This window comes from Pseudorca crassidens, chromosome 3 (genome assembly GCF_039906515.1).
Source record: "Pseudorca crassidens isolate mPseCra1 chromosome 3, mPseCra1.hap1, whole genome shotgun sequence".
In the NCBI taxonomy this organism is placed as follows: domain Eukaryota; kingdom Metazoa; phylum Chordata; class Mammalia; order Artiodactyla; family Delphinidae; genus Pseudorca; species Pseudorca crassidens.
In genome coordinates, this window is record NC_090298.1 from 156,657,348 (window position 1) to 156,683,082 (window position 25,735).

The 25,735-nt window shown below is 42.3% G+C and overlaps 1 protein-coding gene across 2 annotated transcripts in view; it reads right to left on the reverse strand.

The window, feature by feature from the left end:
• TTC1 (tetratricopeptide repeat domain 1) overlaps positions 1-23,713 on the reverse strand; it is a 73,258-nt gene extending 49,545 nt beyond the window's left edge. Inside the window, exons 1-3 of one of the 2 annotated variants that reach the window (XM_067732971.1) lie at positions 23,567-23,713; positions 3,526-3,739; positions 2,057-2,421 (exon numbers count right to left, since the gene is read on the reverse strand). In XM_067732971.1, the coding sequence (XP_067589072.1) occupies positions 2,057-2,389 (333 nt within the window). In that variant the 5' untranslated portion in view covers positions 2,390-2,421; positions 3,526-3,739; positions 23,567-23,713. Of the gene's footprint in view, positions 1-2,056; positions 2,422-3,499; positions 3,740-23,566 lie in introns of those variants that run through there. The other variant, XM_067732970.1, reaches the window with a different exon arrangement.
• Between the last annotated feature and the right edge of the window lie 2,022 nt (positions 23,714-25,735).

Here is a 25,735-nt window from a genome sequence, read left to right on the forward strand (position 1 = left end):
TATCTGAACTTTGTCTACTTTAAAAGAATCAAGCTTAAACATATCCTTTTCCCAATGACCCATAAAACCAAACCTTATGTGCAGCAAAGAGACATTTCTTCATCTGTTTCGCTGGTTTCCTAATATTAATTTCACAAAGATATTTATTAAAGCAGCATAAAAATAGCTAATACTACAATTGGGGTGAGTTACCCAGGTGTACACAGTTGTCAAAACTCACTGAGCGGGACTTCCCTGGTGGCATAGTGGTTAAGAATCCGCCTGCCAATGCAGAGGACATGAGTTCGAGCCCTGGTCTGGGAAGATCCCACATGCCACGGAGCAACTAAGTCCATGTGCCACAACTACTGAGCCTGCGCGCCTAGAACCCGTGCTCCGCAACAAGAGAAGCCTGCGCACCGCAACGAAGAGTAGCTCCCACTCACTGCAACTAGAGAAAGCCTGCACGCAGTCACAAAAGACCCAACGCAGCGCCACCCCGCAAAAAAAAAAAAAAACAAACAAAAAACTCACTGAGCTGTACACATCAGAGCTTAAACAATTTCACAACATGTAAATTATACCTTAATTTTTATAATGGGAATGGAGAGCAGAGTATGTAACATTTTGAGGCAAACCACTCAACTGTCAAACCGATGGCAATCCTCTATATCAGGGCAAAATATATTAAAGTATTAGAAAAGCATTGCTAACATCTTAACATAGAAGTTTTGTCAATGTTTCTAAAAAGCCTGCACCAGTGATGTGAAAGCTGAACCAAACACTCACTTTCTGGAAAATCATTGCCCTGATGTTACTGTACGGTACTTGATTTAATTTTCCGAGCCATTTCTGGTGAGGTCGTTCATGAACTGGGCTCATTTCTGCCCTTTATCCTTCTCTTCTGGTAGCACACACTAACACAAAAGCTAACATATGCATGTTAAAACCAACAGATTTGATCATGAAGAGTGCCTAAGGAAGGACACAGACAAGATGGTTTTCCTCACCTTCCACTACCTCCCCACTCCCATTCTTACACTGCACATTTACTATCTCAGTCCAGCACCAATCCATCATAACCTGTTCACTGAGTGAGCTCTTCAGAGGCATAAGCCACAAATCTCATTCACGTTCTTTGCAAACTCAGATATTACAGTAACTCTTCATGCGACCTTGCTTACGGGATCAGAAGGAAGGATATATGGAGGACACTAAGCCTCTCCTTCCCAAAGTGAAGGCTTGCTCAGTTACTAAGCCCAGGGCAAAGTAGCAGGAAAGTATGCATTTTATTAGGACATCTGCTTTGTAGGAAGACAGCTGTTTTTGTTATTAAGTTCTACATATTTTGGCTTTGGAATCAAGGAGATCTGGGTTTGAGAATCAGTTCTGCTATTTATTAGGTATGTGATTTCAGGCAAGTTACTGTACTACTCTAAGCTGTTCTCTTATAGGTTGTTAACAGTATATGTCATAGGCATGTTGTGAAGATTAAAACACAAGTAACATTTTAAGCTCAGTGGCTGGCACATTTCTGGTGTTTAACAAATGACAGCTACCATCACACACAATTCTGTTCCTCAAGAACAAACTGTAAATGACACAGGTCCCAGTCACTGCTCTCTGTAGCCAAATCATTACCACCAGGAAATCCAGGCAGTCTTTTTGCTAACAATGGATTAGCATAAACAAGCAGCATACCATAATTCTATAAAGTCTGACCAAAAAAATAGCCATTACAGGAATTTCAGCAGCCAACCATAGATCATTAAAAAAAGCTAAAAGGTGTATATATATATATATATATATATGTTAGAAACAATTACACAAGATGAACGTAAGAACTCAAAGTTCACAGGAAAAAAAGGAAATTTCTTTGCTATGCAGACACACTCAATGCTGCCCCACCATGCCACTGATTTATCTCAGATCCATCACTACTAAAACAACAAACATACAGATGGGCAAGTCACTCTTTACCACAAATGAAGCAGTCTATGATAGAGCATCAGTCATATTTATTCACTTTAAAAAGCAGTTTACATGACAGATCATGCACAATAAACAAAACACTTACCTTTTTCTCTTCATCTGGCATGTTTTTTTCCAGTTCCATTAGGTATTCTTCATCTAGTTCAGAAGAATTCACATCATTATCAGGTTTGTTCTCAACCTTGCCCACTCCTGGCTCTTCCTTCTCAAATGAGGCACTTGCATCATGAAAGCACTCCTCTTCTTCTTGGTCCTCCTGGGGATGGGCCTCAACATCGCTAAGCAGCTTGCTCTGGGAATGGTGATCTTTGGCATTAGACACTGGAGGGTCAACACGCTCTGCTTCCTGGAGCTCTGTTACTTTCAAACCATTGAACAGATCCTCTGGAACCCTACAGTTTTCTGACTTCTCCCCCATGCTGAATCAGTGAGGGAGGTGAAGCTGAAACTCTGGGAAAGAGAAAACATGTTAGGTAATGGTATCTATCTATCAAATCCTACCTATCACACCTAAACAAACTTCTGCATCAAAGCCCAAATCACACCCTAACTTCCTTTCACTGGAACTAATGCATTTATATATTCATATATAAAGGGCATCATACGCCCATAAATAATGCCAAATGTAATTTTAACTGATTCCCTTTTCAGAACTTCTTATAAGCAACGAGACACCGATTTTAATGTGGTTCTTCCACTTTCCACTGCTCTCAGTTTGTCGGGGTAGCAAAAAATAGGCAGAAGCGAAAACAATGGCAAGAAAAATGAAGCGTCTCTAATAATTTTTATTCAGAACGAATAGCCAGATCATAAATAAGGAACCACGGCCTGTCTTTCCAGCACCACACGAAGCTCAAAAATAAGTTTCTGTTGGAGCTAAAAATACAATCCGTGCCAAAAGAATCATCATCAACTTCCCCCACATGCGTGTGGTAGAGCCAACGCAGGTTATAGTGGGAGGCCCTGGCTCAGGTGGCCCTAATCAGCATTCCCGAGGGGGTCAGAATCAGCCACGAAAAGCGTGGCTCTCAACCCTGGCTGCACAACGTTAACACCTGGGACGCTTTAGCAAGTTCTGCTGCCCAGATCTTATATTCCAGATTCTGATTTGTTGCTCTGGCGTGGAGCCAGGGCACCTGTATCTTTAAAAAGGCATCCGAGGTGATTCTCACGTGCAGCCAATTGAGAACGAGTGCTGTAGAAGCTGAGTCAGATCGTCAGCACCGCCGCCCCTCCGGTCGCAGTAAAATCACGCCAACGACCCTTGTGTTGCGACAAGAACCCGAATTCGCTCCAGCTCGTCCCAAGAAAACTTAAAACAGCACGATTTTATTACGGAGACTTTGCCTCCACAGCAACGTTTTGTTTCTCCCCGCTCCCAGGTCTAGTGGAAAAACACAGGGGTTTGAGGCCTCAGAGTTGTGGGGGCCTCAGGCCCCCATAGGGCCACCCCACCCTTCCTTCTCAAAGGTTCGTCCCGTAGCTGTGTCCCTCACCGCTAAGAAAAGAGACCTGTGGGGCTACTCACCGCTTCACAGCTCCTCTCGTCCTCACCTTCTTCGCCTCTGAGATCCTCTACTTCCGCTCAGTCAGATGCTCTTCCGTCGGCGCTGACCAATAGCGTCGCTGTTGGCAAAGCATCCTGGGAAATGTAGTAAAACCTCAGGGTGACAGGGCGTTGCTGTCGCTGTGTGACGTCATTGTCCGGGCTTAAATATGAGCGACGGTTACCGTCTTGGGTTACGGCAAGAGTCCGCGCTACTACGCACTGCAGGAAAAAAAGGAAAAGCGAAAGGCTGTTTCTATGATGTTCCTTTTACACCTCCGTTACGACCTCTTTCATGTCAGCTATGCTGTGTATAGTAGCATGAACCTGAAGCATGAACCTTGTCCAGAAATAAAGTTTTCCCTCTTATGTTTCTCAAAGTGTGTCTTTCAAGGGGTCTACCGCTAGATAAAAACAGTGTTGACAATAATACTAAGTTGTTATCTCCTTTTTCCATACTCCTTCTTTCATGAACGTACAATGGATTTTTCTAAAGGTTATGTGTCCTGTGATAGTGCAATGAACTGAACGCAGAAGGAGTGATGAGACTCCAGATGTCTTCTATTAAGGCAGAGGTTAGCAAAACTGTAAAACAATGCCACTCTTCTCACTATATATATTTTTTTGTTTTGGAAAACACAGTATCTATAAAAAGGTTATTTATGTTGCATATAATGGGTGTATTGTTATCTTAATGGACAAATTAACATAAGAATGTTTTCATTTCTACTAGTAAATATTGATAGGTATAACTCACATAAACAAAAGCTTTTTGTGGTCCTCAATAATATTCGAGAGTGTTAAGTGGTCCTGGAACCAGAAGTGAACTGTTGGCCTATACATTCATTCAAGAAATGTTTACTAAATGTTTATTAGACCCCAAGCATTGCCCACTAGGAATACAGAATTGAGATATCCCTTAAGGTAGCCAGACATGTTACCAGCAAGAACAGCAGGGTATTAGTTAGTTTTCTATAATTCACAGAATCTATTGCAGAGATAGCTGGGAGGGACTTTTTCCAGAAGGATATCAAATTTATTTCTTCAATTTATGTCTAAATGAGGTTATGCATACAGTTATATTTTTGTGTAAATGAAAAGCTTTAATATACTGAAAGTAAACATTAAAAATATATCAGAATTTTGGAAACCTTTTAATATTTCTTAATTTTCTAAATACAGCAAGAACTATAAAAAGGTAAGTGGTTTGGTCTTATGATCTTCAAGAAATCCTGTTAATAAATTCTGGTGTGATAGAAAGGCTATAAATTTCAGAGCAAACTAAATAAGTATATAAGTTAAATAAATGCATTACAATGTCACCTTCTTTACTAGCTGTCCAACTTTGGACAATAATTCTAGTAGCTAACCTTGATTGATTATGTGCTTACTAGGTGCTACATGCTGTGAAAAATGCTTTAGATGGATTATTTGATTATTTGATTTCTAATTCTGGCTCTGCCACTTGACTAGCTGTGTGACACTGGGACAAATTACTTAATGCTTCTAAGCTTAATATATAAATTTACCTCATACGTAAAAATTGGGATGGGTAACAATGGTTCCTCCCTCTTTAGTTTTTTGGCAGAAAGAAATGATATAATCTAGAAGACAAGGACCCACAGGACTTGGCACATAATATTTAATTAATGTGAGAGACAATAATAATATGTGACAGGGCTTGTGACAATAGCTGTGTACCAGAAACCTAATAAGAAACAGTCCCTGCCCTCCCCCATCCCAAGGAATGCACAGGCTAGTGGGGGAGGGGAAGGGGGGGATAAAGGCACTACTGAGCGTAAAGGAAGAAGCAATCCATTCTTTTCTTTTAACATCAAGAAGAACAAACATCCAGTTGGACCAATTTGGTAGATCTTCACTAATAAGATATTTGAGTTAGTCTGTTGAAAGAGGAATAATTCATTAAGAGGACAAAAACTGGAGAGGCTGAAGGACATCTTGAAAATATTAGGAGCATTCTGGGGAATGATAAGCAGTCGGATGTTGCTGAGGTAGAGAGCACAAAGCAAGAAACATTTTTAGACATGCAAGCCCACCAGTCAATTCTGGGAACCATGGAGATTTTGTCTCTTTGTGCTTACAACCCCTCTGTAAAAGGAAAAGAAATGTTTTTCATCTAGAGGGCAGTTCTGTTATTTTCCCAGCGCAAAGACCATGTCTGTCTTGTTTACAGTTGTAAGGGGTCAGTGAACATCCTGTTATCACATGGGTGAATGAACCTCTTTCAGGAATTTATGGCCAAAACACTGAGTAACTCAGTGCTCTGATGGGTTGCATAAGAAGATTTTGAGACTTCTGGAACTTCCTTATACCACTGTTGTAAGAATTAAACACAGAAAGTAAAGGGCTTAAGATAGAAAAAAATACTTTAATATTAATAGCACTTAGCGTGGCAAGTGCCCAATAAATATTTGCTGTTATTGTAATCATTATTATTAACGAAGGTATTATAGTATTACCACTATTATGACCAATTACTAATAGTAATTTAATTATTACTTGTGTTACTAATGATAACCAATAATATTATTAATAGTGATAATATGTGTGAAGTTTTCATTCACACCCCCCCAGACAAGGGACTGAGCACCTAAGTTTGTTGAAAGAATGGAAGCTGAACATGGATGAATAAATAATGAATGAATGAATGCTAGGCAGCATACTAGACCCTGTGGTGGGTACAGCAATAAATCTGGAGAGTAGTAAAATAATCATTTACTCTTTGCTTTTCTCCCTGGGGGGGAGCAGCTGGGTGGTTTCTTAGTGGCACATGCCCATCTCTCAATCATAAGGAGTTGCCCACTTGGTCTGGGCCAGCTAGCTCTGGGCTGGGAGCAGAGCAGGGACTAGGAAGGGGGTAAGCAAGTCTCAGCAATGGGTAGAAGTGATGGAAGATATTAGAGAAGGAGTCTTATACTCAAGGGTGCTCCTCTGGGTCACTGGCATGGCAACGGGATTGTTGCCCAGTATGGTGGTTAAGAGTGTAAGTTCTAGTGTCAGACTGCCTGGGTTTGAATCCCTGCTCTGCCTCTTAGCAGCTGTGTGATATAATTTTGGACAAGTCACTAAACCTTAACACCTACCTCGGAAAGTTTCATGAAGCTTAAATGGGATAACGAACCTAAAACACGTTGTACAGACCCCAGCTCAAACTTTAACTGTATTTTAAATTAAAGCAATTTATTTTAATTGCTTTGTGGAGAATCTGCAGGCAGAGATGGAAATCACTCCTGCCTCTCCCAGTGACTTATTATGTACACACTGTACTAAAACTTTAGGAGGCTCTGTGCATCTGTGCTCCCTGGAGCTAGAGATTTAAGTCTATGCTACACTGATTCAGTCCTTTTTGTGCTCAATGTGAATATATTAATACCACAAGGCTACTGAGCCCAGCTTTGGGGACAAAGCTTTACACTCTGGTATCCTCTAAGTCCTGGGCTCCTTCTCCCAGAGTTGGGGTGCTTGAATTTGCTAAAGCAGGGTCCAATATCCAGGAATAGTCAGGGATGTATATAAAAATATATAATTAACAGGTAGATTCTGTATTCTTATAGTGTTTCCAAGGGATGCTATGGCTTTTTTTTTTCCAGTTCTAATTTTCAAATTGAGATTTCTTGATAGGAGACATAATCAAGAGTTAACATCCTGTGCATTTAAATTTCTAGATTTTTGTTTCCCTGTGATCAGCATGTCCAATAGTAATAGATGTGAGACATGTATGTGTAACAGAGAAGAACAAACCTGACCCCATGTTAGATCTATTCCTTTAGCTCTAACCCTTGTGCTCTGTCGCCTGTGCTTAGTCATGCTGGCTCTGTACCTTTGTAAAAGAATGTTGCCTATAGCCTGCAATAGACCAAACAGCTCGTTCTCAAGGCTCTGACCTTTAAAGGTATAACACTTTCCCATTAAAAAGTTGCAGAACAGAGAATAACATTTGGCTTGTTGGAGGTTTATAGGAACATTGTGACCACATCTATGTGGACAGCTGCAAGAATAAAGGATTTCTGGCATAAGAAGTTTGCAACAACTAGCCACACCCCTCCCCTTTTAGTATGAAAGAAGCCTGAATTCTAACTCAGGTAAGATGGTTCTTTGGGACACTAGGCCACCATCTTTTCGGTCTGCTGGCTTTCTGAATAAAGTCGCTATTCCTTGCCCCTCGTCTCTCAATTTATTGGTCTGTCGTGTGGTGAGCAGTACAAGCTTGGATTCGGTAATGTATGCAATTTTTAAAGTTCTAGCAGGGTGCTTCCTCGGTGGTGCAGTGGTTAAGAATCTGCCTGCTAATGCAGGGGACACGGGTTCAAGCCCTGGTCCGGGAAGATCCCACGTGCTGCATAGCAAGTAAGCCTGCGAGCCACAACTACTGAGCCCACGTGCCACAACTACTGAAGCCTGCATGCCTAGAGCCTGTGCTCCACAACTGGAGAAGCCACGGCAATGAGAAGCCCGCACACTGCAACAAAGAGTAGCCCCCGCTCACCGCAACTAGAGAAAAGCCCGCACACAGCAACGGAGAGCCAACGCAGCCAAAATAAATAAATAAATAAATTTAAAAAAAAATTTGAATCTGTACTCAGATTTCATAAAATTTACAGTTAAAAAAATAGATTCATATATCCAAAATTTTCAAAAATACTTGCCAAATGACTGAGTCAAATACTAGTTTTTTAATTTAAATTTAATTAATATGAAATAAAACCATTAATATGGTTGCACTAGTCACATTTCAAATGCTCAACAGCCACATGAAGCTAATGTCTACAGTACCAGATAAGAGAGGCTTAGATCTTCCAGAAAAACAGCTAACTAACATTCATAGAGAACTTAGGTGTGTCAGGGGGTGTGCGCATTATTTTACATTTGTAATTGTACGTAATCCTTACAACAACCCTGGCCTCCCTACTTTCACCCTTTCTTCCTATGATCCCATCACCATGCAGTAGTAACCAGACTGATCTTTTAAACACACGAGTCCTGTTCAAGTCTTAACCATTTTCACTGGCTTCTCAGTCTGATTAGAATAAAATCTAAAATTCCTTGTCACGACCCATAAGGCCCATGTAAGCTGATCTCTACCTACCTCTCTGACCTCATCTTGTACCACTGTCCCTCTTGGGTGCTGACTACTCTCTTCCTTCCTAAAACACAATATTTTCCCCATCTCAAGACCTTTCTGTTCCACTTTCCCTCTGCCTGATGCCATTAACAGCTCTTCCCATGGTTTGCTCATTCTCATTCTGCAGGTCTTGCCTAAATATCACTTAAGTAGCTCACTCTATTACATCACCCGGTCTCCTTCATACCATTTATCACATCTGTAACAATCTTGAGTATTTATTTACTTGATTATAATAACTCCTTCTACTAGACTGTAAGAGCCACAAGGATTGAGCTCGTCTGTCTTCTTTGCTGTGAAATCCACACAGCCCAGCACAATGCCTGCTGCACAATAGAAACTCAAATATTGTATAAATGGATGACATTGAAAGGTATTATTATTACAAATGATAAGACTGACGCTCAGAGAGGTTAAAAGTTTTCCCCAAGGTCACACAGCTAGTCGAACAGAACAAGGACATAAAGCTGGGTCTAACCACAAAGTCTGTGCTTTTCTAAAGAACAAAAGGGGTGGGCGGATATAGTCACCTTAACTGTTAAAGGAGAAGTGGCTTTGAAGGTGATTTATATCTATAAAAAATATGGATATATACTTGGCAGGAAAACTCAGCAGTTTTTCATTGTCAAGCTAATGGCTCAGAGCCTGGTTAAAGATGAGGCCTTTAATGCTGGTAGTGGATGGATGAAGGTACCATATAAAATGGAGTCTGACAGTCTTGGAGGGAGCCATGCAGAAGACTGCCAAGGCAAGCATCCTGCACTCACTTGCCCTACTGCCCAACCCCCCTCTGCCCTCAATCTCTGTCATTTGGATCAAGAAAGGGAATTCGTGCCCCAACCACAAATGGAATGACTGAGCTAGGACATTTTTTTCCCCTGGGACTCATCCGCTGGACCAAACAATTTATTCTGAGTTAGGACACATACTTCCAACCCTCACTTTACTATATTAAATGTCAATGCCCATTTTAAGCATAAAGCATTGTGTTCAGGATGTATAAACCTTTGCAAGTTCAGGCAGCAGGCCAATTTTGGTCCAGCAGGTGTCAAGGACGGGAGTCAGAGGGAAGAAGGGATTGTTTGCTGAGTGCCAACTGGTTGTCAGGCACTGTGCTGAACATTTTCATCTGTCATTCCCCTCACTGAATCCTCCCAGGCTCCCATTTAAAGGGGGAGGAAATCTTTTCACTCTAGAAAGGAGACTGGTTTCTTTGTCATCCTTTGTTCAGGTCAAAGCAGAGCCAGTCGATATTGGGGGAGCTAAATAACCTACAAATTCCACAGCAAGAAGCTCTGTCCCAGGTTTCAGATCTCAGCTTGGAGGCCCCCTCTCCGGGGGCTCACATTTTAAAGAGGATGCCTCTAACCACACCCCACCACTCCAGTGATTCTCTTTCACAGGGCTCCATTTCATGAATCATGGCACGTTAAAAAATTATTTTCAATTATTTTACTTCCTTCTTGTCTTTTCTGCTACAGATAAAGCATAGCAGTTTTAGAGCAAGAGTTGGCAAACTTTTCCTGGAAAGGGACAGGTAGTAAATATTTTAGGGCCTGTGGGCCATGTGGTCTCTGCTGCAACTACTAGACTGCTATTATCACCTGAAAGCTGCCAAAGACACCATGTAAATGAATGAGAACATGTGTGTTCCAATAAAACTTTATTTACAAAAGCAGACATTGGGCTGGACTTCATCAGTGACTGTAGTTTGCCAATTGCTGTTTTAGAGCACGGATTGTGGCATCAGACTGGCTGAGACTGAATCCCAGCTCAGCCCCCGACTAGTCCTGTAAACTTGGACAAGCTCCTTAACTTTAATAAACTCCCCATTCCTTATCTATAATGTAACATTATCTATAATATAACTCCCCATTCCTTATCTATAATGTAACATGGGGTAACAGTATTTTCCTTCTAGGGTGATTGGGAAGCATAAATGAATTAACATAAGTAAAATACTAGAACAGAGCCTGTCTCTTAAAATTTTTAATGTTAATGACATTAGTCTTAAGTGTCAGGAGGGCAAAGTCCACATCAGTTGTGCTTGGCACAGTGCCTTGCAAAATGTAAGCGGTCAAGGAACACTCGTAAACAAATGAATGAGTAAATGAATGAATGAATGAATGATCTCTCACTAGGATCATGAGAAAACCAGGGTTTATTCTCTGTTTTTATTTATATATATATATATATAAGTAGGCTTTTCTTTTTCGTTTTTAGTAGCATAAAAATTTCCCCTAATCCTAACTTTTAGCTGGGTTCTTCTCTATGAGGCTCAGACACCAGAATCAGACTGACATTTTCTCAAAGCCAGAAAAAAAGGGCAGCTTCCATTGTGCAAACCAGACATCCTCTGCGACAAAAACATCCCAAAGTATTTCCATGAATCCTTGGGGAAACCAATCAAAATACCAGCTTGTTTAGGAACCATCTTCCTTGGCCAAGCTGACTACCTCCCAGTATCCTGTGTCTTTGAGTTTAAGACTGTGAAAGCACTAAGTAACACCCCAAACATAATTTGAGGTCATTCCTAAAATATGATTTAGCAAGTTAAGATATTTGTAGATATTTACTTTGCTATTTAAAACATTAATTATGGGGGCTTCCCTGGTGGCGCAGTGGTTGAGAGTCCGCCTGCCGATGCAGCAGGGGACACGGGTTCGTGCCCCGGTCCGGGAAGATCCCACATGCCGTGGAGCAGCTGGGCCCGTGAGCCATGGTCGCTGAGCCTGCGCGTCCGGAGCCTGTGCTCCGCGGCGGGAGAGGCCCGCGTACTGCAAACAAAAAAACATTAATTATGGTCACCTCAGCAGATTTCTTGGATGAATAAATATTTGATAAATATTCACAGGTATTTTAAAGGCACAGATTATGAAACAAACCAACTTTCTCAATTTTCCTGTCATTTGTCCAATTATCCCTGTATTTAGAGATTACAGAGGAAATGACTGGCTGATCTATGATTTTTTCTTTTAACCATGGTACATTGGCTTAAGTTTTTCAGAGCCTAAGGTATGGAGTTATATGACCCATTGGAGAAATCTCATTTTATCTCCTTGTGTTCATAAGTAGTTCCATCCGAGTGCATTTAAGGTGCAATTTCCCCTTTATTATTGAATTTTATACTAGTTCAATCCCACTCTGGCACTAGGAAAATATATGGCTGTCTCAGGACACTTGTCTAGAAGTGATAGAAAAACACCAGCATCTCTGGGAAATAGGTCTAAGGTTGGATAATTTAATAACCCTTATCATTTACTTAGTACTTCAGAAGTTGACTGTGCATAATTGAAAAGGCATAAGCTCTGCATCTGTGTGTGCTCACGTGCAGATTTCTCTGGTTCTCCTAGCAGTTCTTAATTAGATAAGGCAAGTATTATTCTCATCTTACAGAAGAGAAAACTAAGGAAATGGAGAGCTGAAGGGTCTTGTTCAGGATGACCATGATAGCTAGTGGCATAGTTTCATTTACAGCCAGAGGGACAAAGAGATCTCATATTTCAGAAGCTTTGTCTCATTTGTTCCATGTACTCCTTGGTAGTCTGCTGAAGGCTATGGACCCCTTCTTAGAAAATGTTTTTAAAGGCATAAAGCAAAATATACAGGATTATGAAGAAAATAAATTATTTTGAAATATAGTTACTAAAATATGAGAAAAAATCTGTAAGGTAGATCTATATAAATGTATGTCTCTTTATTAACACATTAAATATGGCAGGTCTAATAACTACCATAATTTTGAGGTAGTGATAAACATAAATGATAACTTAACATGTCTGAAACAACTATAATATGCAACTATAATATGCTCTAAAATATCTGTGATTTCTTTTGGTGAAAAAGTCACAGATTCTCCTAATATTACTGTGGTCTGTTGCCTACAGTCATAATAGAAGGAAATGCTAAATTTCAAGTAGAGGTTAGGGAAAATAGGAATGAAATAGTTTTCCCCATCCAAATTCACAACCCTTCTCCCTGAATTTTATCCATGGTCCCGACAAGGTTCTGTAGACCTTAAGTTAAGAACTCCTTCTCTAGTCTAGTCCTTCATAAAGCAGATGAGAAAACTGGGGGCCAGAGAAAGTGATTATTTAGGATTGCTTAGCTAGGTAATAGCAGGGATAAAACTAGAACCCAGGGCTTCCCTGGTGGCGCAGTGGTTGAGAGTCCACCTGCCGATGCAGGGGACACGGGTTCGTACCCCGGTCCGGGAAGATCCCACATGCCTCGGAGCGGCTGGGCCCATGAGCCATGGCTGCTGAGCCTGCGCGTCCGGAGCCTGTGCTCCACAACAGGAGAGGCCACAACAGTGAGAGGCCCGCGTACCACACACAAAAAACCAAAAAACCAGAACCCAGGGGTTGAAAAGGCCTTCCTTACAGGGCTATTATGAAGAGTAAATACAATAATATATGTAAATGCTGGCACAATATCAGGCACACAACAGCCATCTTGCAAAAAACATGGCCACCTGATGCAGTGGAAGCACACAGAGATGGGACTTTCTGGAAATCTCCTTAGATAAAAGGGGGACAGAGTCAGCTATATGTGCCTTTTGCCCGTGTCCCTTTCCTTTTCCTGCCTGGAAGAGAGACATTGCGTCCACATTAGAAGGACAGTACAGGCAAATGCTAGAAGGGACACGGGGCTCTCCTTATGGTATGGAGCGGCCGCATTAACCCTGGGTCACCTACCCCCAGACTTCTCACACGACAGAAAAAAATCTGACTTGCTCAAGCCACTGCTACTTGTGTTCTGTTAGGTGCAGCCAACTCCCTCACTGACACACAGCTCTTGCTGGCCGGGTGGCTGACTGTCTCTGAGCTTCTCACTCTGTAAGCGCAACACCAAGGTTTTCTGGTGAGGATCAGACGATACGTAGAACTTAACGCAGTGCCTGGCCCAATTTCAAGTGCAGAGTTAAAGGCAGCTGTTGCTACTATTTCTGTTTCAGTGTCTCGCAGTTCAGTGCTCTTTCTTCCGTATTGGCCCACAGCTTCAAAACCACACTCACCATTCCCATCTACCCCCCACCTACCCCCTTCACCCTTCTCCCCTCCCTCTGGTACACATGCCTCAAATTCAGCCTTGATTAAATGCTTATCATGTCTCACAGAAAGGAACAGTTTATGAAAATGCTGACAGAGGCAAAACACCTAATAATTAGTGGGTAACAACCACAGACATGGAAGCAGTTAGGAGGTTTATATAAATTCAGGGGATGAAAGCAACTTCTCATTTATTCCTCAGATTTCTTGCACAAGCCCTTGAGATGTTATTTCTGCCAGCAATGCTGACTTCACAGGAAGAATGTGGGATGAGAAGTGAGTGGTTGTAGGGGGCTGTGAATACCCCTTCCACCCCGCTCCAAACACCCCTTCAACCCCGCTCCTGTGGCCACTCTGCTGGACCTTTACCATCAGAGCTGGGGCCCTACGGGTGGTACTCTTGGCCTATGGTCTTGTCAACAGGACGGCGCTATTTCCCCACCTGGTCCTTTCCTTCCTTGGACATCCCTTTCCCCAGCACTGATGGACTGGGGACCACTTGGGATGCTAATGCCTTCCAAACTAGGCTTCCCGAGCCATGGGGCCTAGAAGCGAGGCACATGGCTCTCTACACTCAGGGCTGCCTGGGCCTCTGTAAGTGTACTGGGCAGGCTAAAATTTGGCACCCCTTCCAATTAATATCCTCTTATCATCATCTGTTAAAATAATATCACTAAAAAAATTCAGGTAGGAGGAAAAAAATGTCGGTAGAAGAAATAAGACTAAATTGGAATCGCAGCACCACTCCCCGGAAGTGATATTAGCAACAGTTTGCTGCGTAGCCTTCCAGAAAATTTTCATACACTGTAATGGACTGAATTGTGTTTCCCCCCTAATTCATATATTAAAACCCTAACTCCCAATGTGACTATATTTGGAGATAGAGCCTATAAGGAGGTAATAAAGGTTAAATGAGATCGTAATGGTAGGGTCCTACTCCAATTAAGACTGATGACCTTATAAGCAGAGGGAGAGACACCAGGGATGCGTAGGCCAGAGAAAAGGCCATGTCAGGACATGGTGAGAAGGCAGTCATCTGTAAGCCACGGAGAGAGGTGTTGGAGAAACCTACGTTGCCAACACCTTGAGCTTAGACTTCCAGCCTCTGGAACTGTGAGAAAATAAGTTTCTGTTATTTAAGGCACCCAGACTGTGGTATGTTGTTATGGCCGCCTGGGGTGACTAATACTCTGACTTCATTATGTAAGTATATGGGCAGGACAATTTATCAAAATATTTCATTGTGCTTAAACTCTCTATTTCTTCCTTCCCCCTCTTACTAAGGAGGCAGTCGGCATTTGCAATTCCTTAGCTCAGGGGTGGTTGAAGTGTCTTCCTCCTTAAGAGGTTTTCTTTACTTCCATTCCCAGGAGTACTATACATGTTTGCCAACATTCTCTCCAAAAGTATATTGTCAAACTTTGCCCTTCAGATTTTGTTTAGTGGGGATGAGGATGAACAGATTTTCTACAAATACAAATGCATAGGGAATTCCCTGGCAGTCCAATGGTTAGGACTGCACGCCCACTGCAGGGGGCATGAGTTCAATCCCTGGTCAGGGAACTAAGATCCCGCAAGCCACGCGGCACGGTCAAAAAAAAAATACCAAACCAAAACACATAGAAATAGATTAACCACCCAGTAGGGCCTATTAATGTTCTAAGAAAAAAATCCACGGGAGCATCTCTTATTGTTCCATGTACTTATTCTCTTGTTAACTCTCTTTTGTGATTTTTCTGAATCAGACAACTTTTGGGGAGGTAGGTTAAAGGGTACAAAATTAAGATTATTTAACAAATTATCCAGTCCTCATAAACAGGTCCATTATTTAGTTTCAAAGTTTCACCTCTGGTGAGGTGCCCACTGATTTTGTGAGGCTAACTTCAATTATTTTCAGCATACTTTAGTTCTACCCCACCTGCATGCTTCAAATGAATTAATCACTCTTTACCACCAGGCACTTAGGAAGAAAACAAATTATTTTCTGGTGTGGACAAAAAGGAACAGCAGGAAGCAACGTCAACTGTCTACCTTCCACTCCTCTTTCGCCTGACTTCAGGGCAGAAGACACCCACAGATTGAGACCTATTTTCTAGGTGGAGGTCTCTTACCGAAAGTTTAACACTCCTTCTTGATCAGTGCGTAGAACTTGGGTCTCCCCCTCCTGTGTCTGGGAGTCCCAGGACAGGGCTGCTTGTGAGGCCATGTGCTGATGGATACATACAAACAGTCCCGGGGTTCAACAAGGACCCCTCCCATGCCTGACCTTCCAGTCTTGTCCCTTAGCTTCCTACCACCCATCTCTTCCAAGTTTGTAAACAGGACTTTTCTACTCTAGGAGCTGAGTTCAGTTAAGGAGGCTCTTCTTTTGTCTGGGTTCTGCTGGGGAGTTGTACAAAGTTATATCTTGATTTGTGATACCTTTTGAGCCAAAACATAATCATCATTTGAATACCTATTTTTTTTTAAACTCTGTTTTTAAAGGGAGAAGAAACATTTGTATGAGAATGTTCCCAGGCACAGGCAGAACTAGAGCTTTAAGAAACATACTCTTTGCCATGATTACCAATGTTTTGTTGACTCTGACCAAACACGTGCACTGTACAGAGTTAGGTCTATGTTAGGAAAGAGTGGATTCTAAAAACAATCTCCCCATCAAGAACTGCCTTTTAGAGCAGGAATGAGACCAATTAACTTGTCCACTAATTTATCCCAGTGATGTTTTAGCATTTCTTATAGATCCTCCCTCCCCTCAGGAAGCTACAGAGCTGGTTTGCTATTTAACCCAGCTGTCTATGCCAAAGTCCTGGGGCTCTCAAGGCATCAGTTTGAAGGACATTGGAAACTCCTCAAAATGTTTTATCTAGGAAGATTTTTCTAAGAACTAAAGCACAGAGAGCTGCTTTTATTATACCTTAAAATGAACAGCCCTTTAGATCTTAGATTTAGAAACAGTACTTATTTGGGGGCTTCTTAGTAAACCCTGCTCTGAGGGGCTCCTTGAATAGGATGAATGATGAGAAGAAGTCTGAGTGCTTGTGGAGGCTGCCTGGAGAGCTATTATGACCTCTTCTCACAGGAACGGACTCTGCCAGTAGCATCCTCTTGTGAGGGTAACTGGGACCAGCAGGGTGAGCACAACTCATGAGGACCTGTTTCTAACAGATCCTCTCACTTCGGGAGGATGAGGTGGGGTTTGAGAAGCAGTGAGTCTGATCAGGTTGATTGATTCTTTTCACCATTCATCCATCCCTTCCCCTGCTGAGGATTTCTGTGAGGGAGTCACAGCTGAGTCCCCAGTTACCCTCAAGGTCAGCTTCAAGGGCCTTGGATGAGAAGCCAGTTCCTGTCTCCTCAGCTTTAATTTCCAAGCCACAGGCCTCCCTGGCTCACTCCCCTTGCTCCATCACAGTGACACAGTGACAGGGTGGGAGATGGGTGAGGGCTGGTACTAGCCGAGTCTTAGCCAGAACTTTGTCCACAGCCCATAATTTACACGGGTTTGATGGCCTCTAGATCCTGAGAAGTAGCAGCAGTAATTGAACACTGCACTGTTTCCCAGACTTCAGTCATTAGCATAGCCACACCATGATTTTTGCTATTTCTGTGGTCCTCTATTATTATAAAATACATATTTAAAAATAATTTCCCCACTTAATAATTTTTTTTTTTTTTTTTTTTTGCGGTACGCGGGCCTCTCACTGTTGTGGCCTCTCCCGTTGTGGAGCACAGGCTCCGGATGCGCAGGCTCAGCGGCCATGGCTCACGGGCCCAGCCGCTCCGCGGCATGTGGGATCTTCCCGGACCGGGGCACGAACCCATGTCCCCTGCATCGGCAGGCGGACTCTCAACCACTGCACCACCAGGGAAGCCCTAAAATCTATTTTAAAAGAAAAATTTTAGGTAATCTGCACAGTTGAAATACTAGTGCCACTTGCTCCAAAGAGAAGTTTTCAACAAAAGTAAATACAATGAAAACAAAACAATATGATTAAAATTGAGCTCTGAGGCTGCCTATCTAAAGGGCTGCGCCTGAGGTGTGCTTTCTCTGTACTTAAACAAGAGAGGGGGGAGGAAGAGAGAGAGACAGAGGTTGAGAGAAAGTGTTAGAGGGGTGTTAGGGCTTTACTAGTATCAAAGTCAGACTTTCAATTTGACGTAATGGGAAGGACTAAAAGACACTGAAAAGAGTACTTTCTCATTTTATGGTCTAATATTATTGCCTATTCAGTGTTTTACTTAAGTCATCCTGTGGGTGGTCAGAGAGCAACGTACACTAGCTGAGCAGTTATGGCATCTTAAAAAGTTAGGACCAGAAGCATGTAATGAAATCAACTTCCTTCTTGCATAGATGAGGGGATATGAGGACAAACTAAAATTTTTTATTATAGTAAAATACACATAACATGAAATTTACTATTAGTGACATTTAGTATATTCACAATTTTGTGCAACCATCACCACTATCTAGTTCCAGAACACTTTCATCACCCCAAAGGCCTCCCTGTACCCATTATCAGTCATTCCCCATTTCCTCCTCTCCTAGCCCTGGCAACCACTAATCTGATTTCTGTCTCTATGGATTTGCTGACTCTAGATATTTTATATAAATGGAATCATACATCTGGCCTTTTGTATCTGGCTTCTTTCACTTAGCATGATGTTTTTAAGGTTCATCCATGTTGCAGCATGTATTAGTACTTTTCATTCCTTTTTATGGCTGAATAATATTCCATTGTATGGATATACCACATTTTGTTTATCCATTCATCAGCTGATATACATTTGGGTTACTTCCACCTTTTGCCTATTGTGAATAGTGCTGCTATGAACATTCATGTACAAGTTTTTGTTTGAGTCCCTGTTTTCAATTCTTTTGGGTATATACCTAGGAGTGGAATTGTCAGGTCAAATGGTCATTCTATGTTTAAGTTACTGAGTAACTGCCAATCTGTTTTCCATAGGGGCTGTACCATTTTACATTCCCACCAGCAATGTACAATGGTTCCAGTTTCTCCATATCATTGTCATCACATGTTACTTTCTGGGTTTTTTGTTGTTGTTGTTGTTGTTTTAATTTTGGCCATTTTAGAGAGATGGACTGACTAACTAACTAACTTTGATGGAACACTAATTCTCCATTTCTTCTCTAATTAATTCTCCACTCAACAGCCAAATTAATCTTTCCAAAATGCACATCTGATCACATCACCCACTTTTTTGATCCCAATCTCTTAGGATGAAGACAAAAAAACCCACCTAAAGTCCTCCAGACCCTGCATGGTCTGGTCCCTGTCTGCCTTTCAATCAGCACCATGAACCCCGGCCTTTCAGAAAGCATCCTCTTGCCAGAGCATGGGCTGTTCCCTCTGCCTGGAATGCTCCCTTTCCCACCCTTTCAAAGCTTAGCTCAGGCTTCATTTCCTCAGGAAAGCCACCCCCCACCAGGCCAGGGGGCTGGTCCTCAGCTGCCAGAGCACTGTGTATCTTGCCTTTTTAACACCCCTGTCTGCAGTTACACATTTATTCATGTCATTATTTCATCCTGTCGGGGAGCTCCACCTTCACTCTGCTTGCAGAGCAGAGTCAGCCAATGAAGCTTTGGACATTGCTTGAACCTGGAGCAATTGTCTTTTCTCTTTTCCATTCAGTCCTCCCAATGAAGAAGGACAAATTTTTCCTTTCTCTGCATTCCTTTGCTCAAAGACCAACTTTTCCTCCCCAAAAGCCTCATCAACCATGCAGAGCTGTCTGCCGGGTTTGCTTGATTCTTAAATTCAAAATTTACTTATAGGACAATAAAAAGCATGAACGCTGTTAAGGAAATGAAAAGACAAGACAAACTGGGAGAAAATATTTGCAAAGCACGTATATATTAAAAGAATTGGGCCTAAGATATATAAAGAGCTCTTAAAAATGAATAAGAAGATTTAAAAAAACAATAAGAATGAGTAAAAGATTTGGACACATGACCAAAGAAGATGTACAGTGGGCAAATAACACAAAAAAGATGTTCAATATCATTAGTCATTAGGGAAGTGCAAATTAAAGCCACAAGGGAAACTATATACCTACTAGAATGACTAAATTTGAAAGGACTAACAATACCAGATGTTGGTGAGGATGTGGAGCTTCTAGAAATCTCACACATTCTTGGCAGGAATGCAAATGGTACAGCAATTTCGGAAAACAGTTTGGCAGTTTTGATAAAGTTACCATACAACTCAGCAATCTCACTGCTAGGTATCTACCCAAAAGAAAGGAAAACAGACATACATTCACACACAAAGACTTGTAGGCAAATGTTTACAGTAGTTTTATTAATAATACCCCCAAACTGGAAACAACCCAATGTCCATAAACTGGGGAATTAATAAACAAATTGTGGTTTATCCATACAATGGAATGCCACTCATCAATAAAAAAGAAATGAATTACTGATACATGCAAATCATGAATGAAAAGCATAATGCTAAGTGGACAAAGCCAGATACAGAAGGTTATATACATATGAAAAAGTTTTGTGTTTCAGATGCTAGAAAGACCTCCAAACAGCTCACAAGATCCCACTCTGAGAGACACAGGGTCTGGACACCAAGGAGGGGAAGCAGCGTAGGGTTGTGGCGGTGTGATGTATTGGGAGATTGGGACTGACATATATACACTAATATGTATAAAATAGATAACTAATAACAACCTGCTGTATAAAAAATTAAATAAAATTCAAAAAAAGAAGAGAGACACGGGGTGTGATGAGGCGACTAAGACTCAGGTTTCCCATATTTAGTTCCTCCAGGGAGGATTTCATCTGTATGACACTGGGGAAAACTGTAGGGAAGATCAGTGGTTTCTAGGACTGAAAGTGGGAAGAGATTGACTGCATAGGCGCATGAGAGAAATTTGGGGAGTGTTGAAAATCTTCTACATCTTGATTTTAATATTGGTTACACGAATGCATACGTTTGTCAAAATTTATCAGACCATACTCTTAAAAAAAGAGTTAAAAAATTTTTTTAAACCATTTAAAAAAAATTGAAGTATAGTTAATTTACAATGTTGTGTTAGCTTCAGGTGTACAGCAAAGTGACTCATATATATATATATATATATATATATATACACACACACACACACACATATATATATATATATATTCCTTTCCAGACTCTGTTCCATTATAGGTTATTACAATGCATTGAACATAGTTCCCTGTGCTATACAGTAGGTCCTTGTTATCTATTTTATACATAGTAGTGTGTATATGTTAATCCCAAACTCCTAGTTTATCTCCCCCAAGAGTGAGTTTTATTTTATATAAATTATACCCCAATAAAACTGACTTAAAAACTTACTTGAGGGGCTTCCCTGGTGGCGCAGTGGTTAAGAATCCGCCTGCCAATGCAGGGGACACGGGTTCGAGCCCTGGTCTGGGAAGATCCCACATGCCACGAAGCAACTAAGCCTGTGTGCCACAACTACCGAGCCTGTGCTCTAGAGCCTGTGAGACACAACTACTAGCCCATGTGCTGCAACTACTGAAGCCCACGCTCCTAGAGCCCATGCTCTGCAACAAGAGAAGCCACCGCATGAGAAGCCCGTGCACCGCAACGAAGAGTAGCCCTCGCTTACCGCAACTAGAGAGAAAGCCCGTGCACAGCAACAAAAACCCAACGCAGCCAAAAATAAGTAAATTAAAAAATAAATAAATTTATATTAAAAAAAACTTACTTGAAACTCTACAATAAAAAATAATTTAATTTAAAAATGGGCAAAGGACTTGAATAGATATTTCTCCAAAGAAGATATACAAATGGATAACAAGCATGTGAAAAGATCCTCAGCATCACTAACCATTAGGAAAATGCAAATCAAAACCACAATGAGATATCACCTCATACCCATTCAGATGGTTACTATTTAAAAAAGAAAGAAAAACCAGAAAATAACAACTGTTGGTGAAGATGTGGAGAAATTGGAACCCTTGGGCACTGTTAGTGGGAATGTAAAATGGTGCAGTTGCTATGGAAAACAGTATGGCAGTTCTTCAAGAAATTAGAATTACCAGATGATTCAGCAATTCCATTTATGGATATATATATGTAAAAGAATTGAAAGCTGGGTCTTGAAGAGGTATTTATACACCCATGTCCATAGCAGCATTATTCACAAAAGCCAAAAGATGGAAGCAACCCACATGTTCATCGATGAATGAATGGATAAACAAAGTGTGGTATATACATACAAAGGAGTATTATTCAGCCTTAAAAAAAGGAAACTCTGACATATGCTACAAAATGAACATTATGGCAGGTGAAATGAGCCAATCACAAAAAGACAAATACTGTACATGCGGTATCTAGACTAGTCAAACTCATGGAAACAGAAAGTAGAATGGTGGTTGCCAGGGGCAGGGGCAGGGAGGTGGAGGGTGGATGAACTGTTGTTGACCAAGTTTCAGTTTTGCAAGATGAAAAAGTTCTGGAGATTGGTGCACAACAGTGTGAAATGTAAATATATTTAACACCACTGAACTGTACACTTAAAAATAGGTAAGACGGTAAATTTTATGTTATGTGTATTTGACCACAATTAAAAAAAAAACCTTAGAGTACTTTAGGAATATATATATATATTTTCTATATACAAAAAAGCCAAGATAGGGAATATATGAAATAAAAAGAGAAGACCTTCTCTGTTCCTCTTTTTTTCCCTAGTACATACTCTCATTCCCATTTCCGGCTGAGAATCATACATTCAAACATACAGCTTTAAAATGTACGTAAATGGAATGAAACTATATATATGGTCATGTAATCTGCCTTTTCCATAGTGTCCACCTCATTTTAGAGGTTTTCTATGTCAGTATACAGCCAGGGACCTCATTCTTGCTAACCACCACATTGCATTTCACAGCAGGGATGTGCATAATCTATCTAAGCGTTTTTCTCTGGATGGACAGTTGCATCATTTCCATTTTTCCCTTCTACAGACAAAGCTGCAGTAAACATCCTTGTACATCCCTGGGGGCTTGTAAGAGTCTCCCTGTGGGTCAGAGGCCTACAAATGCTCTGCTGAAGGAATGTTTACTTGAAATATTTCAGATATTGCCAAGCTGTCCTCCAAAATGTCTGCACTAAGATCACCCCTTAGCACTGTATGAGGTTGCCTTTGTCTTCACACTCTCAACAGATTATCAATTTAAAGAATATTTCCTGCTGTGCTTTCAGAGGCCTCCAAAACACCACAGCCACGCCGCCCACTTTTTCCACTGACAGTGGGGACCAGCTAGGTTGTGTTTCTGTTGTCTCTCCCTCTAGGAATACCCTCCCTTCCTCTCCCCTCCCTTCCCCTCCACTTTGCCTTCCCAAATCCTTCCAGGTGGGCTGCAGCTCCCCGTCCTCAGCAGTCTTCCTGGATGCCCCTGCCTCACCTTCTCCCTGGAGGCCTCCATGTAGTCAAGGCTTACCTAACTGCACTTTCCACTGCTTCTTCAACAGCTCCTGTTTCTTTATCTAGAGCTTCTCAGCTTTTCCCACTAAAAAATCCCTAACAGCAGGAGAGAGTGAATGCAGAACCCAGAATGTCTGGGGAGGTCAATTGCAAGTGGCTATAGGGAGAGGAAAATTTCTTTCAAGTCCCTTGTTTATCTTAAAATTCTAGTTTTATATTAAAAGTGTTTTAATTCTTGTCTCACCCCATAAAACTGGCGCTCCAGGAGATGCCCCACATTTATCCCATAGTTTTGTGAAGTCCCTGGCACGCCTCTGTAAAGCCCAGGGAGAAAAATGCAGTCTGAATCTGACCTTCCTCACTAGTCCCAAAGCTCTCCAGAAAGGGACTCAGATGTACACCTACCTGTCGGGTACAGGGAAGAAGTTCAGTAAATCCACTCCCTTGGTGTTTGGTGCACTTCCGTCTCTTTGACTTGAATCCTGGGGAGGCCAGGGAATTGCAAAGCAACTTGGTGCGTTCACACTCCCGTCGCTTAGGCGCGTTGGACGGCAGGTGGCGCCCGGGTCCTCCTCAGCGCCGAGCTTGCCCCACTCCCAGCACCAGCTCAGGGGAAGGGGCAGCGGAGCGGTCTAAAGAACTGTTTCCCCGTCTCTGCACGTACAGAGGAAGGCAGGCCGGCTCTGGGTGGCAAGGAGAGGCCCCGGAAGGCTTCATTTCTGCTGCGCGCAGACGGAGACGCGGCGGCGGCGCCCGCTCCGGGCGCCCGCAGGACAGCCCTCCGCACCTGGGCGTGCACTGCGCCCCCGCCCGGAATGGCGAAGGTAGCTTCCGGCAGTTGCAGAAAACACAGAAACCGAACGCCAAATGTTTATGAGCCTGCAAGAGGAGGAAATTGAAACTTCCTGGTGTGACTGGAAAGGCATGAAAACAGCTGCTGTTTGGTTTCTGGAAACCGTGTCTCCGAGCTTGTTACAGCATCGCCCTTTTACCCCCTGGCCTAGCTTCTTCCTCGCTGGAGGCAGGGGTGGGGAGGTCAACAATCTGGGGCAGAAGGGTCAGATGAGAGGTTCCCTTTCTCTGAAGCCACCTGGGCTTAAGGCAGGTGGCAGACAAAAGTCAGTGACTAGGGGAGAGAGGAATGGCTCTTCCAACTCAGTGTTTACCCAAGTGGGTCCCCGAAGACAGTGGACCCTCTAGGGGATCTGGAGGGGAGTAAACTCTGATCCTTTTCCTGACGGGGTGCAGGTTAAAGTACAGTGCTTCTTAACATGTTGTCTACAGACCACCTAGATCATTTGCTAAAAATGCAGTTTGCGGAGCTTTACTAAATCAGATGGAGGAGGCCAGAGGTGGTAGTGCTGAGTCTGTGTTTCTAATAAGCCCTTGAGTAGCTCTTCTACTCCCTGAGTCAGAGAACCACAGCCCCAGCTCTGTGTACTAAAAGCTGGCAGCTCAGATACAAGAACCAGCCTCTGAGTGCCCATGTCCTTCCAAACTGGGCTAGCTCTAGTCCCACCGGTCAGAGGGTGCAAATTTGGTCATACAAATAAGTATACAATATTTCTGCCTAGTAAACCCCCATCTATCAAGCCTCAGGCCCTCTGAGTCTCCCCCAATATTTCTGGAGCCCCTGTGAGTTCCTTTTCTCCCCCCACCTCAGTAATAACTGCTTTCCGCAAGTTGCATGAAAGAGTAGCCGCAAGTGTGACCAGTGCGGCTCCTTCACCTGGTGCTTCCAGAGCTCACCCTCTCCTGTGGGGTTAAGTCCCCACCCGCCCAAAGCTGCAAACCCTCAAGGCCAGATGGAGGTGTCTTCCCTTTAGGTCTCACAGCACCCAAACCAAGCTTTGCTCCAAACAGAATACTTCCGTTTCTAACTCAGGATCAGATTTTGTCATCAGGGCCCAGAGGTAGTGCTGCTTGGGCTCCCAGTGTCCCAAAGATCTTTGAGCAAAGAGCTTCTTCAGAGATTAAAAGTGGTGTACTGGTAAACTGCTTTCCAAAAAAGAAAAATCAAAGCCCTGATTTGTCACGTTTACCGATTCCTGTGGTATAAATATTCCCATCACTGCAGATTTTAAGCAAAGTTGGAAAGAGGCGCTCATCATCAGTGTCACAGCTGGGAAAAGGCGTCACTGGCACAACACTCCCTGAGGGCTGGCCAGGGACCAGATACCAAAACATCATTCATTCATTCAACAACTATTTACTGAGTGCCTGCTATATGCCAGTTGCTATTCTCTGATCTGGGGATCCGGAAGTAAATACAAGGGATCAAGCTCTTGCCCAGGTAGAGTTCAGCTTCTAGTGGAGGAGACAGCCCATAAATAAATAAGTAAACAAACAGGCCAGCTCTTGATAAGTGCTATAAAATAAGGAAAGCCAGGTAAGGAGCTACAGCGATGGGTGATCTATTTTACAACCAGTGATCAGCAAAGGCCTCGTTGAGGTGGTGACATCTGAATTGAGTCCCAAAGGGGTGAAAACTGTAAATGTCTGGAGTAGCACAGGCAGAGGGAACAGCAACGGCAGAGATCCTAAGAAAGGCGTATCCCTGGTGTGTTCATCAAG